At 34.6% G+C, this 21,184-nt stretch overlaps 1 protein-coding gene across 2 annotated transcripts in view; it reads right to left on the reverse strand.

Annotated features, from left to right (window-relative positions):
- LOC124722875 (ankyrin-3-like) overlaps window positions 1-21,184 on the reverse strand; it is an 898,463-nt gene that overhangs the window by 348,749 nt on the left and 528,530 nt on the right. For both annotated transcript variants that reach the window (XM_047248010.1, XM_047248011.1), the window contains exons 25-29: window positions 4,985-5,174; window positions 1,262-1,397; window positions 592-774; window positions 367-511; window positions 25-231 (exon numbers count right to left, since the gene is read on the reverse strand). In XM_047248010.1, the coding sequence (XP_047103966.1) occupies window positions 25-231; window positions 367-511; window positions 592-774; window positions 1,262-1,397; window positions 4,985-5,174 (861 nt within the window). The remainder of the gene's footprint in view (window positions 1-24; window positions 232-366; window positions 512-591; window positions 775-1,261; window positions 1,398-4,984; window positions 5,175-21,184) is intronic.

The following is a 21,184-nucleotide window of genomic DNA, read 5'->3' on the forward strand; positions in this document are numbered from 1 at the left end:
TTCACTTTTAATGTTATCACTCACCTGTTGCTTTATTTCCTGACTGTTGTACCCAGAGTCTCAACATTGCCATTGCTTGTTGAGCTACACTACTGGGAAATTCTGTTTTTATTATATTTACATCGGATGTAGAAACTCCAAGTTCATTGGCCAGAATCACCCAATCTTCCGCCAGCAAGTTACTAATATCTGATAAACGTAAATTCATGTGTCGGAAAGCATTAATTCGACCTGTAGGGTCCAGAAACAATATTTATTTGGTACATCATCTTCAGTATTCTGAAGTAAGTTTAATTAATTTTAATTAAAGTTTAATTAAATTTTGCAACAAATGTAAACTTAAATAGAGAAGAGGAAGATAAATACCAAAACCACCATCACGGAGGAAGCTGTATTTCTTCTGTAAGGAAACAAGATCTGGTTCTGACAGTCCGGATTCAGGTAATATCGTTTCAGGGAGTACAATATTTAATATGCAGACTGGCTGCTGGGGTGGTTCACCTTTTGCAACCTAAACAGGTGAAACATATGGATTATCAGGTAATGTATTAAGCAGACATCCAATATTCTTTCTACGTGTCATGTTTATACCTTCGGCTCTCTCATGAAAAGTATGCGGCCAACTGTATCAGCGTGTGGGTCCTTGACACGTACAGTAAATGGAAGACGATTCTCTCTAAATGCTCTGAATCCGAGTTGTAACTGGTCACCTGACTTTGTAACAGGAACCAAGTTCCCTGCAAATTCAATGTACTGTGGTTTTCCTTCGAGCACCTGTGGAACAAAAATAAGGAAGTAAACCTTTGTAATTGAGGCACTGTCTAAGAAAATGCATAGTAAGTATGACTAAATGAACAATAACATTTTTAGGTGAATTCATTATAAAAGGTAAAGGTGGTAAAGTTCCTCATTCTACCCCTATACAGGCCAAATGCGCTTCACTGACTGCTGTGTCATCCTCTGCCAGTGGCATCATTGGATACAGTATGGAGGGGGGTGTGATCAGCACAGTATGGAGGGGGATGTGATCAGCACACCACTCTCTTGGTTATTGTCGGCTTTCCCGATTTTCAAACTGCTACTAATCAGCTGAGCAGCTCCTCAGTTGGCCTCACAAGGCCGAGTGCACTTCCTACCAGACCTTCCACTCTGGCAGTACTGGGAATCGAACCCGGATCCTCCACATGGCAGTCACCTGTGCTGACCACCCAGCTATGGAGGTGAACTAAGTATTACAAAGGTAAGTCTTAAAGAAACTTACCTCAACATCTCTACTCTTTGCAACTTCAGTAAAATGCTCCTGATGCTCTAATGTTTTGTCTTCTTTATCGTCAGTCATGCAAAACACCCTAAGTCTGGCTTCGAGAACATCGACACGTTTTGCGAAAACAACAAATCTGTAAGAATTCAAAGAAATATATCAGTGATACCAGCATTACTCATTTAAATGTGTAAGTCATTCACACTGCTCTTCAAAAGTAAATATTATTTTGAATGGCATTTCAAACAATATCATAATATCAGACATAGTTTGTAACAATGAATTGTCTACAAAATATTTCTGGAATTAAAGCTGAAGTAGACTTCAGCTCTGAGTACTTAATTCATGAGTACCCAATGTTAACACCAGTATCTGTAAAAAGTGTTCACAGCCAGCCCATTTTACTGAAGGAAATAAATTATTTTTGTCTGATAACTGTAGTAAGGCACAACTGAAGAACTTTGGCACATAGTTACTATTTACCAAGGTATATAATGTCAGATGGTGACGTTTATTTATTTTGTCTGAATAAGTTTTTTGTTGTACTACTATAAAATTACACATGCCAAGCACATATTATACATAAATTTTTATGAAGTCACTATGCTTTCACAGGACAAACCTTTTTAATTTTCAGAATCAATATTAAAGTATTAGAGTACTTCTATCACGAAATCATGAAGAAAATTAAAAATGAGTAAATTAATAAATGTAAAGCTAAACAGAAGACTGAAGTATACTAAATCTTTTCATAACTTATATCTGAAACATTACAAAATGTGTTCCTGAAAATAGATGTCAATATTCATTTAGTTGATGTGGCAGAGTTGAAGTTAAAGATTTTACATCAAATGAACATGTAAGAGATAGGAAATAAATAATGTGGGCAGTAATCATGTTCACAAATAACAGTGTGACTAATTTCTGATACCACAACAGGGAAAATTTATATACAGTCACTCACATAAATTTTTTTCAAAACAGGATGTTGAAATTTTGTCACTATACATTCCCAGGTACAATGTGTACATTATTATCTTTGTACATTGCTAAGATAAATACTTTTCTTTTTAAGGTGTACATGTGATTGAACAGAAACTCAGAGAATGAGAGGGGAAAGAATGATAGGAGGAATAGCTAGACTGTTGAGGTTATCACATTTTAGTTTTTGGAAAATTAGTCAAAATTCAACTGTTAATAGAGCTTCCTGAAATGAAATTAAAGATCTCAGACCTAAATAATATTGCTCTATAAATATTTTAGTGTTTTTGACTAATGAGGCTCATGAGATTCTACTGTATCGCCATATCTCTTAACTTCGAAATGTGACTCCATCTTCTCACTCATTTCTTCTGTTGTTACTATTATTATTATTATTATCAGTGATATCAGGTCATATTATTATTACTATTATTATTATTACTATTATCAGTGATATCAGGTTACAAGTCATTCTCTCTTTTCCTGATACTGAAGATTGAGTAACATCTATAAATTGTCTTACATTGTACTGAGTTTAAAGATTTTAAACCTACATACTATTGAACATGCTCAAGTCTCACATAACATTTCATTCTCCAAATAACTGTTCAATAGTTCATGATAATTTGAACTAGGTTACTCAATCATGTAATGTTTCCCACAAATTCGAACAAGTATATATGCACTTTCCCTACTGCAGCATATCGTAGGATGACATTCTATCTCTTTACAGTGAGCTGGAGGAGGAAGTATGTTATCTTCACATTAGTTGTCTTATACACATATCAGAGTAACTAAAACTTTTTCTTATTATCTTTGTATCACACAGTCTTGATATTCTAAGGATTATTAATAATTACAAAAGCTCGAATGTCTTTCATCTATATCTGAGTTGCACTAGGACTTTATGCAATTGACCAAATTTAATATTTTATTATGAAGAACATGCATTATGTCATAAAGCATCTAAAACACGAATTTGAGCATAATAAGAACATTGAGCTTTTCAGAATAGTTCCTTTGTACATTAACTTACCTAAACAATGTCACCCATTGAGCCCTAAACATAAGATTACAAAGGATCTATGACACCACTAAAGTGCGCGTCATTTATGACGGCGGCCAAGTTTAGGTTCGTTCTGCACATCTGACGTCACAAAACACAGTCAGCCAATGAACAGAGAACGACGTTGCCAGAGCTCGACTGCAGTGCAGAGCACGGACTAGTGTCTTCAGTTTTAGAAACGTTCAGTCATAAATAAAGTAATTGAACAAAAGCAATGTCTTGATAGCAGACTTTCTATGAAAGGAAGTTTGGAAAAAGCATTCTTTATACTAATTGCTTCATATTCTATTAATAAATTAAAGCAAACAAGCAGTAAGCCTCCTAATTCAGGCGATAGGAGGGAAAGGTGTTCGTATCATTCTCACTAACCGCTTTTTCGCAATAAAGAATAGCGGTATTTGTTTATTTCCTGTTTTACTTCGACGAAACGTAATTCACAGTCATACCAACAGTATTTGTCGGTATTTTGCGTGATAGTTTAAAGTCTTTCGGGAGATGTATTGTATGACAAGCTGTGTTAGCGTAATGGTTAAAAAGTTCAAACCTTGTTCGGTGCTTAATATTTTCTTTATTTAAAAACAATATCGAAGTGTCTTACTTCATGAATTTTATTCGTTTGAACGTAATTTTTTGAAATTTCTAGTGGCAACTAAAATTGACCATACGGAAAGTATACGCTTTTGACTGTTACCTCTGCAAACTCTTCAAAATTTCGTGCAATGGTTTACTACATCTAATGCTGCACAACGACTGCGTTGAACATCGAAACAAAATTAAGTAAGTTATGGGGGGAAGGTATCCGTCAAGAAGATGTGTAAAAACCAAATTTTGGGGGCAAATAGTTTTTGTGAAATCGAATGATAAAGTGTGTCAAACCAGTCGAAACACCATGTGTCTGCACAGGCGAGCAGTGCAATGATGACAAAATCGCGCACATCGCGGAATGCAGGGAACACGTCTCTGTAGCAGCGAGAGGGTTAATGCGGCCGTGGTGGCTTTACTTCATAAACTGCGCGCTCACCCATAAACATAAGTTTGTGAACTATACTATGGCGCTGCTTCTCTTGGCGCGTACAACTGGCAATGCAGCAATCTCCCGCGTCTGGGCGGGCATGCGCGAACCACCAAGATAAAAGAATTGAACTATAACAGATTGCTGAGTATGAAATGCGTGGTATTTTCTCTCCTTTACTCTTGGTCTGATGAAAATCTTTTCCATCAGCAAGATAAATGCATGGCACAGTCTCTCCATTATTGTTGGTCAAATGGTTGTGAAGAAAATATTTTCCACCAGGAGGATAGGAACTGGCTTTGCCTGAATTTTATAAAACTATTGTGAATTAGAACTGTGGGCTGCAGGGGAAATGTTTAATTCAAAAGCTAGTTGAGGTAGTGCACTGCATTTGGTTTCAGTGGCAATGTTGTAAGGGAAATAGCAAATCTTATATGGGTGACCTATTGCGAAAAGTGTATAACATTAATGATGATGACTTTTTTGTCCAATGAAACTGTTTTCCAGCCTTTTCAGTACAGTAGAACTATTTTAATATATTAAGAGGTTTACAAAATGCATTTTTTGCTGCAATACATTCATATAGTTATTTGCATTAGGGCAATGGCACAATTATTGTAGTGACTGACACACTATATAAAAACAGAATACTTCATGTACTTACTTGGCCATAAAAGGAACGTGAATTGCTTCCTTGTACAGCTCTGTTGCCATTTTTGTGGCTTCACCAATATTTCTACAATCCATCAGCCAAAATCTTGCAGATACTGTTGTTGTGAAAGACACACAGTCATTGACAAATGTGAGTGGTGTTGACCCAGTTACATCCTCCCACTGGGCTCGTGTTGTCCCTCCTAAAGAAAACTTAATGTTCAGTATTTAGTCTTCTTAAGTTCCACATAACATCTACCAGTAATATGAATTCACAAGGACAAAGTATATTTTGGGACTAACTGTGTCTGTCTCTTATCTTTAAACTGTAGAACACATGAGAAGTAAAACGGACCCTGAATTTTCTGTCAATAAACTTATAAATTTATTGGAAAAAATTCAGTTTAACCATCTTCTTGCAAATATTATGACTATTCTGGTCATGAACTTCTTCAGATAGGTACATGTGTTCATCACGTATGTATATGGGGAGCAAAAATTAGACTATTTCTGCATCACTGATACAGAATGTTTCAATATTCAATGCTGAATGTGAGCTCTGTCAGTATTAAGATTCAATTACATGTAAATGTCAAAGAGTTATTTACATTTTATTGTATTTTTGTACAAATACTGAGAATTTCCCTTCAGTTTTTCTAACAAGGACTAGGAAATTTTTCAAATGATCATATTACATCATGATGTAGAAAACAGGACAATGGCAGCGCATTTTTGTAAAAACAACCATTATGTATTATTCACATGTGTGATCTACCATGCAGAATTGGAAGAGCCTATTAATTACTTTTCATTTTACCTGTGACAACTACACAAAAATTATTCTTTTGTCAAAATGAATGTAAAAAATGTTCTTATGGCAAAGAGTAGTGACGTCCTTCATGGCATGCTGAAGAACACAATGACATTAATGAGTGATTACACATAGTGTAATAAAATATTCACAGAGTAAGGCAAGCAAATGAGGAATATGTAAGGCTAATGTGCAGATGAAAAGGAATATGTGGAGTATCCTAACATGAAAATAGTCATATGACAAAAAGCAAAATACCGTTTTGTACTCTTTTACAGACCACAATGCAGGATTCTATGTTTTAATGACTACAAAAAAACTGGGAAAAATCATCATTAGGCATTTATACATTCACAATTAATAGATAATAGCCAAACAAAGGAAGCTCAACTTTGAATTGCTCAAAGCAATTGTGAAACAGGACACATCATTCATGCTGTGTTTACTCATGTAAAAAACAATGAGACCTATTATTTAAATAATTTCAGTAAAAGTTAAGTAAAGGTATTAAAAGCTGAATATTAATTGTTAAACTGGTAATTTTGTGAAAGAAGTGGGTTCTGCCATTGCTATGAAACCATTACTATGTTCCCAAATGAAAAGAATTTGGACTGAATAAGTAAAACTATTTTTTTAAATGGTAGGACTGATTATGTAGCAGAAAAGCATATTTTAAGTTAATAAAATCAGACTTAATAGTAATAATTACTGGGTCATTATTTGTGATGTGTAACCAAATTGTGCAGTATACAGACACATCTGTGAGAATCAAAAAAGTTGAGGAAATGACGTGAACTCTGAAGATGACCACTAGCTGGTTTAAAATAGTTAGAGCATTGTGAAATGCTCATGTTAATATGTCATAAAAAAATAAAAGGCGTTAGATAACTTCATTCAAAACAGCACAGGGTGAAGTACCAGTAGGTTTATACAAAAAAATAAATAATGAATGAGCTATATTGATGTACATGTATCATTGCTATGTTTGCAGAGAGCGTATGTAATACATGCAATTCTATGAATGTAAACATATAGCCATTCATAAAAAAATGTGATTATTTTTGGGATTTCATTGTTGCAGGAAGATAATCTGCTTTCATATCTACATACATAGTGAAGCAACTTGTTGTATTGTATTACTGAAGTATGACGGCAAACAAATGATATCATCTGGTCTCCTTAATACTTTAATTATATCTGCTGTGAGAAAGACAAAGCTACTCAGAGTTTAGTACAGTGGTGCATACTTCAGAATAGCTCATGTGTAGAAATAAAATTTTGAGCTCAGTCAATATACACTTCAGATTTAATTAATATTTTGTTATAGTTTGTTGCAGTGATGATAATACCTATTGTTGCGAATTAAGAGTTCTGACATATTTGGGCTTTTGTGATTTGTAAATTAGTCTTCTCCAAAACTGTTTAACAATGGGGTAAAGATGACATGTGACAAATTTAGTTTTTTAAATGAATATACTATTTATTTCATATGTTTATTAGAGAGGTCACATTTGGATAAATAAATATTTCTTTACAAACATAATGACATCTGCAACACACAAAAGGAATTCTCACTTCTAAAAACCATGAATTTAAAGAACCTAGTTTTCTTCCTTTTTTTACTCACGCCTACTGTATGTCTTTGCTACGACATTTCAATGAAGAAGTTCTTAAAACTTTCACGTTTTGTATGGTCATTCATAGGGTATTAATTTATGTGTAAAGTAGGTGCTGTTTAGTTGCTGTCTTTGCTGCTATTGTGATTTTTCTTAGTTTTTGTATTTCTATCTACAGGAGCATATAACTGCATAATTTTCTCAATAAATTAAGTTTTGTAGATGTGTGGTAGTTCAATCTGGAACTACATAAAAAACCTCTCAAAGTTACAACTAAAGTAATCAACTAAAGTAATAAAACCTACAAACACAGAAAATCACATCATTAGAGGTGGTAAACACCTTTGTCTCTCTATCTAGGGTTGAAGTTAATTAGGCTAAAGTGCATTGAGAAAGGGATCACATCCATCCTTCAATAACTTCAGATAATGTCAATGCAATGATTAGTGACTTTGCCAATAGAGGTCAGCTCCCATTTATCTGAGAATAAATTAATATTAAGTATTCATAAAATGTTAACTGATTTTCTGTTACTTGTGATAAAATGAGGTATTCATTTCTAAGATTATATGTATTTTCTAACATATCAGATGAGTAACTTTCAGCATACTAAGCTATCAGCCTATTTGCATACAACTGTATAATTATTACATATGCTTTCCCATCTAATTTTATACAAATGCAATAACAAATTATCCCCATAAGTTTCATCCACATTGATTTCAAGAATAATTTGACATTTCACCCCTTCTATACAGCTACATAACACTGTAGTTACAACAATGTGACTATCTGACACATAATTGATTTTTTTATTAACAATCAAATATTTGCTTGCTGTATAGTTTAACTATTGCAAAATATTTGAAAAATGACTTTCTCAGCAGTGCTGCTCATTCTATATGACAACATTATATCTATATGATCTATATGACAACATTAAGTGATGGTGTGATAGATGTTTTTGAATCCTTGTCTTGCATACTCTTCTAAGGGCTTTAACAAAAAGTACAAAGTTCCCTGTGGAATCTAGAATAAAGCATATACAGACATACCCACCCACCCACCTTTCCACAGATGCACATGTGTGCGAGTCTGAGCATGGGCATGTGTGCCCACAAACACAACACACACACACACACACACACACACACACACACACACACACACACACAGTCATCATTGAATATTATTGTTACACTACAAGCAGCTTTGTTACGAAAAATTCATCATACTCATCTAGTGATGAGCGTAAATAACACACGAAAATTAAAAAAAAGCCTGGACCCAAGAGTCTGCAAAATTTAGTTACCTTATATTTCCAGCTATAAATAATAATAATAATAATATTCTAGTCTTAATTTAAGTCCTAGTTTGAAGTTCTGTTAGAGTAATCTCAGTATGAAAAAGGCTGAAAATGTAAAAACTAGCATCGAATGGTAAGTTCAATATTTCAAAGGAATGTCCCATGTCTCTCTTTTTTTAGCCATAAACTTGATTATAGCACAAACTAGTACAGTTCATAACAGACTACAAAATATAAAAATCATTTGTCTTTATGTTCCCAATACCAAAGATAATTTTCTTCAACACCAAATTTGGTTTGGTATAAAACACCCTAGAATTTTTGATACTTTATTAAAACTTTTCTGTTGGGTGAATAATCTAAAATGGCTATACAGCTAAAGCACCATTAGAAAGATTCATTTTAAATTGACATTGTCATGGCCCACACAAGAAAGTACAGAAAAGAAGCCACTTTGATTCTGTATAATGCTAATATGAACTGAACTCATATATCAGAATATTGTGAAGAAAGACAAAACTTTGAAATCCCTGCACAATGACATAAAATAAACTACATAATACAAATTACTGGAAGATGAGAAATTAGCCAATATGATGAAATAATATAGGTACACTACATAAAGTGACAAATGTGAGTTACTAATAGCAAACTTGGTAATGATAATAAAATGTTGAAAATATTGCTAATTAAAATAAAAATAATATTTTGTAATATAGGCCCATCTGGAATGTACCATTGCCTAACATGAGAGTGAGCAGTGAACTCAGGGTATACAAAATTGAATGGAAAACTTGCAGGCATAGATTTCTGAGGCCATGAATGCAATAAATTAACAAAAATTGTGTTACAGATATTCTAAATTATGGATGGTGTTGACCGAGGATAAAGAGGTTAGACAACTAGGATATCCAAATTTGTTTTTGATTTTAGTCATAAGTTGAGTATCTCTTCCTACATATCTGACATAACTTATGACATCATCCAAACAATCATCACGAACATTTTCATCGAATTGTCAAATCCTGGAAGTTGCTTCAGGTTGCTAGTTAAAGCTTTTAGCAAAAGCAATAGTGTCGTGTCAATCAAGCTCAGAAGTTAGATTTTGAAAATGATAAGACAGATACAACAACTTAAAGGAACTACACTGTAGAAGAATATTTGAATCTGTTATTGCTATGTGGAACTTTGTAACATATTTAATTATTGCCAAAGTCCTGTTCATATTATCCCTTTCAAAGCAGTTACTGTAACAATAACTTAACTTCTATAAATGTCTAACACAAGAAACTGAGTATTTAAACACATCTTAAAACTCAGTACATAGGCAACTACATCATATTTGCATTGGACTTGAATAACAGCAATTTCTATCATAGAGATTCTCAACTACCTTTTCCACATCAATGGAAAACTTCTGAAACCTATATTTTCACCTACAGCCTAACACACCTTAAAAAAGATTGGATTTTCAAAAGCTCTTCAGTGTCAAATATATTTATATTGACAATCAGCTTCCTGAAATAACCAGTATGTTCCTATATAAATGCAATGTTGGTAAACATGTGAAAACCCTATAGTGGCATAAAATGCCTTGATGTTTCAGTTTTAGTTATCCAAAGTGGTCTCTATTTGATGTGCAACTGTTGGATTCTGCTTGTTTAGAAAGTAGAATCTCTTTCTATTCTCTTGATGCTTCTTAACTTTTTAACACTATTTGATACAGGTATTTTGTGACATCTTTTGTATAATATTTTGCATTAACAATACTGAAACATGTCACATGTTGCTTTGATAATGTGTTTTATTAAGGATTTTCACTACCAGTTCTTATAACTATAACATTACTCAAAAGGGTTGCACTTGATGTGTCTTTTGTTCACAAACCACTGTACACTTTTTTCTGGGATAACGTAGTAATAGGTAGTACATCATGTTTATCTAAGTGAAGGAATGTTGTGTTATGTATTCTACCTATGTGTGACTTCTGTTTCGTGTGTTTTCAGACTTTTTCTGCTTGTAGGGCTCTACTGATTTCGTTAGGGGCAACCAAATTACCATTAACTTAAACAAGTGTGGGAAACTGACGACTAAAAATATCCAGTTTAAGCCAAGTGCAGAAATTAATCTGGTATGTGGAGTTCATCCATCAGTCTCACCTACCTCTCTTCAAAGCTAACACGATGCACATTATGTTATATGAGCATATCATTTATTATTATCTGAAATATCAAAGGATATTTATATCCTGCAATTTTTGCACACAGAGTTCTCTTCCATTTCTTAGAAGAACACCTATTCCTTGACCAACTGTTTCCTACTCATCTTAACCAACACTTTTTCCATGGAACAATTATTTACTTCTTCACCTCAGTTAAGCATTGTCTGCCTTGGTATTAAGCATACAAGTTCTGAACACTGCTCATTAACATTTTTTTATTATTATTTATCCATGTTTTACTTCAGATGGATCAAGCAAGTATAAATTCACACAGATATGAAAAATGACCTAAAAGTACATGTCACCTAATCAAACAAAATCCAAGGTTTTTAGGCAGAATGTGCAATTCTAGTCTAAGGCTACCTCACCTTCCTTTCTCTATAACTCAGAAAAATAGTTTTAGTCAGAAGACAATGGCAATTGCCTTTAAAAATATTGTGCATCAGATGTTGCACATAACCACCGATCATTATGTAAATCACAACCATTGTCAGTTCCACAGAAAGATCTATAGTAGTTATTTTCACATTTTTTTTCAGCCAACAACAATTATTTCATGTAAAAGATGCTGAATGTGAAAGCAGAAACACCTGGTAATAAAATTTAGTACCGTAGTTGAAAAATATTGAAACTTATATTTTCTTTTTAATGAGCAACATACATCATCATGATAAAGAAGAGAAATATTTGACAACTGTCTGGCAATATTATGACATAAGGATCTTCAAAAAATACCAATAGCAACTGTAACACTCCATGTTTCTACCTACTCTCTGTCTCTCTGTGTCTCTTTCTCATGAATGCGCACACACAAACACACCACACACACTCACACACACACTCACACACACACACACTCTATTTCCCCCACCTCAAACTAAAATGTGTGTGTGTGTGTGTGTGTGTGTGTGTGTGTGTGTGTGTGTGCGTGTGTCAAATACAGTTCACGCATGGCTGATTGTCCTTATTTCCTACATTTTCCTCTGTTTTATCTGCTCTCTTTATTAAATTGCTCCATAATCAGCTTTTGGACAAAAAACAGAGAGATGGAAGAAATTTTCGGCTTTGATACCTCATCAGTTATGATCTCATTACAGACAGAAGTTCTTGTTTTCTGTTCATATAGTTGTCTGCATTTATTTACGATAATTTAGCTTTCAGTATTCACCAGTGTCAAATAGCCCACACAGCCATGTAAGCCAACATAATTAACTTGTGCACTGCAACATTGTGATAGGGATGAATCTGTGAAGGATGTAAGTCCATGGTTCTTCACCCAATGTATTCACCAGTTTGTACAGCTTCATATAAAGATCTACAATTTTGTATTGGGATCTAGCACAAGATGTAAGGTAGCATTCTGTTCACACAGACCACCTACGGCTAAGGTGAAAGACATGTTAAGGATATAGTAAAACAGCAGCATACACAAAAAGTACATCAAAAAGCTAATAAAAGGCATAATAACATCAAATACTATTGGGTTTCGAAACTGTAGTTGCTTTATTATGTCCTATTCAGTTTCTATCAGTGCATCCCATTCATGTTTTGAGACAATCAACAGTAATGTTTGAAAGCCACTGTATATTACTGTTATGTATTCTCTGTACATAGTTGCATGGTTTCAGAGTTCTTTGCAATTATAAACTTTTAAATAGTTCACACATTTTGTACAGGCGATACAACAGTAAACCAAGGACATCTGAAAAACTGAATAAACTTGTTTTGCTGCATGCTTTGGGTCCATTAATGGCTGCAAAATGCATTTTTATTATAATATGAAATCATCTGTAGTATTTATTCCTAGAAAAGGTGAAGCAGTAATTATGACACTGCTTTTCTAAACAGATGAATGATGTGAGGACATATTATGCACCACTATCAGTAATCGATTCCCTGAACACTGATGAAAAAAAAAGTGTGATGATTGTTTCAATGGGTTTTATATACAAATATATATTTTAAAAAAAACCTTGTTTTATGTGGCTGGTAAATCTGGAGAGTAATATAAACATGCAGAGCATCTCATTAACAACCAAGACTGTTTGGTTTAAGATAAAAAAGCAACAAAAATCATGTCATTCATGTATCACAACTCTGATAACACACTATTTACAATAAAACATACTATACAACAAACCTTCAATAATATCTGTTGTGGGAAATATTCTCATGGCATAAAGAAACAGTGTATTCAGTAGTTTCCTGTCTATGTAACAAAAATGACTAATGCCTCTCTTTTTTTCCAAACAAATATATTTTCTTAGCATAATCTGAGAGACTGTTATTTACAACAACTAAAGAAATAATGGCAACATAAGTGTTCAGTTGCATGGACAGCATGTGTAGTCAGATGAAGTAAGAACAGTACTTTGGTCTAATCTGCTGACCAGAAAAGAATATACATGATTTGATAACTGCAGCTGAAGGAAGATATTCAGCTGAACTAGCACCCCTGGGAGAAAAGAAACTGTAGAGAATCTGACTTAATCGCCACTTAATGGTTGTTACTGAGATTATATATTTTAATATGAGATTATATGTTAAAACTGTGCACCAGACTGAGAATAAAATCATTGGCATTGTACTATAGTTGTGCAAACCTCATGGACCATTTGTTCCCTTCTTACATCCCAAGTTCCACAAAGAGTCTTTTGCTACACTGCTGCACTAGTACATCCTGGAGAATGTATGGGTTCTCAGTCTGAGAGTCTTGCCTGGCAAACAATTTTAACTTACTGTAAAAAAATATTAATCACAATTTATACTCTGCATTGAATACAACATGTTGTCCCAATAAGAACAACAACTGTCATAAAGTCAAACACTCCATTATTTCCAAAAATGGGAAATACCCATTTGGAATAACAACAGTACGAATTAGGACAGAGAGCTACTCACCCCACAGTGGAGACAGTGAGTGGCAGACAGACACATTCATATATTTCGAAAGGTTTGGGTTGGTCCATGAGGCCTGCATGAATAGCACAATAGGTAACACACTCTCAGTAAAATTCAGGGGTTCTGGGTTTGAGCCACACTCTGGCTCATCCACCAGAGAACTATAACAAGCTACAAGCTGCAAAAATTTTAATAGCATGTACTCTATACAGTATAAGTAGTGTCTATCTCACAAACATTTCATTGTCTATATGTAAAATGAACTTTCAAGCCAGGGAAGCAGTAGTTTCTGTCATTCATTGAAGAAGGCAAGGAAATTCCTTGCCATGGGTGGCTCAGCACTGTCATGGCAAAAAAATTGGCATATGCAGTTACCCGAAGCAAGAACAGTACTCTGGGCTCTACGGTTTTATTGTGTACCCTTTACTGTTTGAATTGTCCTCAGTTTGTACGACTGAAGATCAGATGTTTTATTTATTGATAACCCAGTCCAGTGCACTTGACTTTTTTCTTGTACACCACTTGACTGTTCAGGTAGTCAAACAGCAGACATCACACTGGAACTGAATACATGTATGACTATTAATACCGTACAGGTTCAAGCACGACTCATCCAAAAACTTTACCTTTTGCTACTCAACAAATCAGTAATGTGAATGTGCTGAATACAGCCTCATGTATCTGCAGTTTTAGGACAACAGAAGCCTATGCAATCATGAAATTATCTTCAGTTCAACCTACAGCAGAATGCTTCAGAGTGTCAGTGGAGACTGATAGATACATGCTGCAGTCCTCTAATACTGAGCCAACACTGAGGTCAGGCTGTTGTTTCCAAACCTACAAGATGGCAGTCATTCACTGCCGTGGTAGTACTACATGGTCAATTACTTGCTTGTCAGTAAGCAAGGCACTCTTCTCCTGATTGCTTCCAAACATTTGTTTCTTACATCATTTCCTGCATGAGCCTAGTGTCATAATATGACAAACACATTTCCCAAAGGTCCGTCATTATGCCTCATTGCAATGCCAATATTCTGTGTTGGCTAGCCATATTGACATTTCCTTTCATGTTTTCACTTCAATAAATGCTGGAATCTGAATCATTCTACACATATTTCAAGTTTGGATTCATTCAAGCAATTATTTTCGGGTGTTCTCATTTTCACAGCTTGTAGAGTTTTTCTGTAATTAAGAGGAATATTGTTGCAAATATCTAAAGGCAGATACAGAAAGCCTGCTACACAGAGGAAGAGAAATGATTAAATGCAGGACATTAAACTAAACTCCTGAAAGTAAACATTAGTAGAGTGGATTCATCATAGACCACATCAAACCGGCTAGAAGACTCATGGGGAAAAAAAACAAAACTAAAAAAAATAATGGGGTACAGTGTGAACTGTGGGAGTCTTAGTAGGCAACTATTGCATATCTACTCATGCTGGCATTTTCTTCTTTGCCTGCAGTGCTGGTTGGCTGCTTAAGACAGGTCTATATAATGAACATGCTATAAGAATGGGCCCATGCATAAAGAACAAAAATTTTTGTTCTCTATGAATGGGTTCATTCTTATTATGTGACGTCATAGCAAGTCTGTAGCAAAAGTGCTAGCTCTGTAAATATGGACAAGAGAAATAGCAGCAGACAGGGGATGTATAGCAAGCCATAAGTTGATCCCGTTGTAGCTCAATCAGTAAGAACATTGCTCATGAAAAGTGAAAATCCAGGTCTTGATCCCTGTAATGTTCAAGTTCTAATATGTCAGGAAGTTTCTTTACTGTTGTTCTTTATTTGTTGATGCACTAAGTCCTGTTAACAAAAGGGCAATGAGAGTAGAGGCATGGATTCTATCAGAAGAATAACAGCATATAGAAACAATGACTTTGCTAAAGAAACCATCCACACATGCACTCTAAAGGGCTTAAGAAAACCATGAAAAAATTTATCAGAGTGGATAAATTATGACATAAAAATTGTTCCTACTAAATATAATGCTGGAGTTTTAATTGCAATGGTAAAAATTATTAAAAAAATAGACTCATTTTCATAATAATAAGTTATAGATGAAATATATATAATAACTGATGCAACAGACCACAATCCATGTTTAAGACACAGCGCTGAGTCATGAAAAAATTCTACACCCTTATATGTAATCTAATTATGTGTACACACATAGTTAGTCTCTTTCATACAGAAAGATGTGACAGGTTTGTTGAGAGATATAGTAACCGGTGTGCAAAACTTATGGACAAAAGTAACTTTTACATGCTGTGTCACTGACGAGTAACATAATTCACTGAAACTTGAACTATACATAGAAAGAATTGCTACAATGTAGTACAGAAGGTAGCTGCAAGAACTGCACAATGAGATGAATAGAAATGAGACTTTTATTCAAGGAAAATAATTACACTGATATATGATGATGGACATCATTCTTCATACAGTATGTGATCACAATGGATGGCAATATATGCTCTGCAATGTGCTCCAACACGGACCACTGGGTTGGTAAGAAGTTCCTGGGACAGAGAATTCCTTCCCTCCACAGGCACAGTTGACAGTTGCTGGATGGTTGTTGGATATTGTGGGCATGCTGCAATATGTTTCCCCAATGCATCCTGCACATGATCAATGGAATTTAAATCAGGGGAATTGGCAGGCCAGTCCATTTGCCACACATTTTCTCATTCCAAGACCTCCTCCATCTGCACTGTTCAATGGGGTCATGCACTGTCATCTACAAAAATGAGGTCAGGGCTGAATGCACCCCTGAAAAGTACACATGGGGAAGGAATATGATGTCACAATAATGTTAACCAATGAGTGTAGTGTGTTCAAAGATTTGGAGGTTGGTACACCCATGCAACATTGTGCCTCCCACAGCAGAACACCGAGATCACCAACGATCATATTCGACAATGTTTTTGGGTGCTTTCTATGTTCTCATCTCTCACCATATGATGGTATATCCAGAATCACTATGCAGAGTTAGTCTGCTCTCATCCAAGAAGAGCATGTGATTTTACTCCTTACTGGTTCAGTCTCTACGCAGTTTGCACCAGACAAATCTTTGAACATGGTGGTCAGTGTTATTTTGACTCTTTACTTCTTCCCCATGCACATGTTTTCAGGGGTGTACTTGGCCCTGAAACCATAATTATGGATGACAATGCACAACTGCATTGAACAGGGCAGGTTGAGGAGCATGTGGAATGGCCTACTTGTTCCTCAACTTAAATTCCATAAAGCATGCGTGGTAGGCGTTGAGGAAATGTATTGAAGCTTGTTCACATGCAGCAACGGCCACCCAGCAATCAGTGTATTTAATGGCAGCACAGCCAATAGTCATGGAGGATATTTGTTTTCAAGGAGATAGTTTAAAAGATGAGAAGCAGTGACAAAAACTGGTCTATAGAAACACAGTGAGGGAAGTGATTGTTGCTCTAAATTCGGCAAACAAGCCATAGCCAATAGACTGGCTCACAAGCACAGAGATCATTTCAGAAGCATCACAGTAACCAGCCACAATTGGGTGTCTAGGATTATCAGGCTCATGAGTCTTAGAAAGCACATAAACTGGCAGGTATGGAATAATTACATTGGTGTGTGTTACAGTTGAACTCCTTGTCAGTGTCCAGATCATTTATTATTAGAGGTCATGTTTGCAAGAACAAGACTGATGAATCATCTATGACTTTCTCACAATAATCATCTTCACTTTTACCTTAAGGAATTTAGGAAACCATAGGAAACTTTAGTGTGAACGAACAGAGAGAGATTTTAACCGAACTTCTCTACAATGTAAGTCCATTACAATAATCATTGCTCCACCTTACAGGCTGCAAAGGTAGCAGTGAGGAGCTTTATCAGTTATGGTGAATCATTATGTCATGGGCCTTTGGATTTGAGCTGAGAATTGGTCTCTCCTCTCTATAATTATCTGCTTTAATTTTGCTCATTTTCAATCTTTGAGATTACTTTGTTTCAGTATCTATGCAGTTAACTATATTACCATCAAACAGCTTCAAATGTTACCAAGAAAAATGTAAACTCTATGTAATTATAGTAAAATCCATTTTTACAGCTATGAACTTCTAGTTCCATTTGTATGATATAACAAAACAATGTATTTGTATTGAAATGATTTATATGAACTTCTGAGGTAATTTTTCCTATGATGCTGTGACAACAGAACAAAACAATACAGAAAAAGACAACATGTGCATTGACTTGAAATGTATCATTGATCACTGAAAGAATGTGACACTTATTAAATCATGAAATAGGAAAATAATATTTTCTAGTGATACGGGTGCACTACAATAGTATTGTATTTTAAGTTTCAGTGGTGTGACCAATAACTGAGAAAGTTGAATTTGATTCTCTCAACAAAAATAATTATGGCAACATACCACATTTTCAAAGATAATTTTTATTTTCGCATTAGGCATTTATGATGACAGTGAGTTGTCCTAATAAATAGGATCACGGGAAGATAAATGTTACTTAAGAACATGTAGGAACACCACAAGGTAGCAAACTCTCTGCCGATCAACTGCATCACCATGAAGGGGATCTTTGGTTGTGGAGAACAGTTCACTCAATGCCTACTAATCTGTACAATGTGTCTTGTATGAGCTCTGCAAGAGAAACAGATTGTGTTACTTCCTGCACAGTGTTGTATTCAATTCTCACCATTATCTCATTCTGGGGAGAAATTCTACAAACATATTACCTTCTCAGAAAAAAATTAAAAGAATATTGCACTATAAAATCTTTCCACTACATTTTCCAGTGTTCAAGAAACTATACTGCTTAGAAAAATTGTTCTCTAATGCCTAAGAAATATTATCTTTGCAAGGCACTCCATAATCTTGGATTAACTGACTCTTCACTTGAAAATAAAATCCTCTAGCGAGTTATGTGGCCAACAACTGGTCCTTGGGTGTGAATAGCTAGTTATAGTTGGCAATTCCCATAACATAGCTTAAACCTATCACCAAAATGCATCTGGCATAATAATTGAGACATTTTTGAAATGATATATGTTCCAGCATGGTCTTAGCATCAAAGACAGAAAATCCACCAATGAGCACGACTTTGTGAGACATATTTATATTAAGAATAAACAAATTGTTAATGATGTTTATGTGATAAAGATAAATTGTTATATGAGCATGGAGAATACCCATGTGAACAGGGATGAATAAGGAGATGTTGTGATTCTATTATTTTGTGTTGTCATCGTACAAGGTAAGATGGATGAATAATACTGTCCATTACGTGGTGCTATTGAGTAGCTATTTTTTCTTATTTTATTATACCTTACAACAATCACTGCAGTTTACTATTAGACCTATAAGTTTCCGCAGTGATTTAAGGCCATCTTTTGGGTTCCATTGAAATCATGTTTCTGCTAGCAAAAATTCTTAAAGTTGTCCATTCTTTCCCAGCCTTGTTCTCATTACTAGTATGGACAGGGACGGAAGTTTTTATCTCTAGATATATACTAATCTTAAACTGTAACTTCTACCCATCAGAATTTTGTTTGATCCATATTAGTTAATGTTTACATTGTAAATTTTCAGTTTTAAACTTCCAGAATAGTAATTGTAGAAATAAAAGAGTCACATCTGATAATGGAAATGGAAATAATCACAGAAAAGTGAAGTAATAATGCAGATTTACTATGGGCATTATACCGAAATTACTTGACAAAAATACTACAACGAAAAACTTTTGACTAATTTGCTAAGAATATTGAAAAACCCTGCAGCTTTCAGGTAGAGAGCAATAATTATAATAACATCAAATACATTGTCAACTATTATAGATGACATAAAACATGTAAATATATTTTATTCATTATCATCTGTTAACAATTATTTGCTGTTATGTATATGGCAAATTCTTTGTTACTTGAGGTAGGATCCTACACTTCAGAACTGTGTCAGTTAAATAACAATACTATCATGCATGTTTGAAGAAAATGTATTAAGCAAGTGGCCTATAGCATAGACATACGTTTTCAAAAGTATTGTAGTGATGGACATTTATAAACATATTTTATGTACAATTTGGTGCTTTGTCTTTCCACAAGAGTGAATCCTATCCATTAATTTGTAATATAAAAATTCTTCAAGGTATAGCAAATGCAACGGGCAATGATTGATCAGCAAACTGAAAACATGTACCAAAAAGAAAGCTGAAGTATTAAGAGCTAGTAAGATGTACATACACATATGGCAGTGCAAACAAATTCTTTAGCAGCAGATTAATCTGGGAAGCAGCAATGGTTTCAGAAAAGACCCTTTCCGGGCAACTACATAAGGTTTCTCAACAAAGTATTATTTCTAGACAAGAATTTTTCCTTTAAAGACTATTTCCTTCACTTATAATATTATTACCAAACTCAGCCAAGTTGTTAACACTGGTGACAATATGGCATTATTGTTGCTAAATGTATCTCTACAGCTATAGAGACAGTTCCTGGAAAAGGGAAATGGGTCACTTTCTTCCAACAGGAAGAGTACTCTGGCATCATAGATGCATCTCAGTGTTCAGAATGGCAATCTGAATGAAAGCTGTGTTTGGCAAAACCTTTATTCTTTGAGTTTTTGAGTTACAGCTCTTCAAGCAACAGTGAAAAATTGATGAAAGCAGTAAATAAAGTTTCGTTTGTTGAAAGGGTAGGTCCCAACATGAATCTCATAGAACTCCACCACAGAAATTCAAAAGTATAATAGTTAACTACTTCTGACAACATACATTAAAATTTCAATGGCTGTTGTACATGCTGATTGTCACCAATGGAAACAAAGATGAAAACATGGGCCTCCCCTTCCACCTTCAGATTTACTGCTTTACATAAATTTGGTTTGGTTTCCTATGAAATCACAGTAATTTTATACATGATTTTGAGCTTCCTTTGGGCCACAGACTATGTAACATGTACACTTTGGACCTCGGGTGCACAAGACGGAGTTAAAAATTTTGCCTTAAATATACACAACAATTTGAGATGGATCTAAGAATAAGGTGAAGTGTCTCAGTTTTCCGTCTGCTTTACACAGCTCAAAATTAATTATATAAATTACTTTCAACTGAAATCAAGTGCTGAAAATCTAAACCACTATGAAGTAGACAGTGCCAAAAATTATGTACTTCAGTCAACAACATATTTTGTCAGCAGCATTAACAACTCCAAGAACTAGCAGACAAAAATAATATGTCTATAAAATGAATCAAGTGACTGAGACGTGTTGTTGATTTTTGAATAATTTGTGATTTTGTGAAAATGAAAAAAAAGACAGAAATGAAAATCAAAATTGTAAGAAACTAGAGAGAGTTGCCCA

The sequence above is a fragment of the Schistocerca piceifrons genome, chromosome X (assembly GCF_021461385.2).
Source record: "Schistocerca piceifrons isolate TAMUIC-IGC-003096 chromosome X, iqSchPice1.1, whole genome shotgun sequence".
NCBI lineage: Eukaryota > Metazoa > Arthropoda > Insecta > Orthoptera > Acrididae > Schistocerca > Schistocerca piceifrons.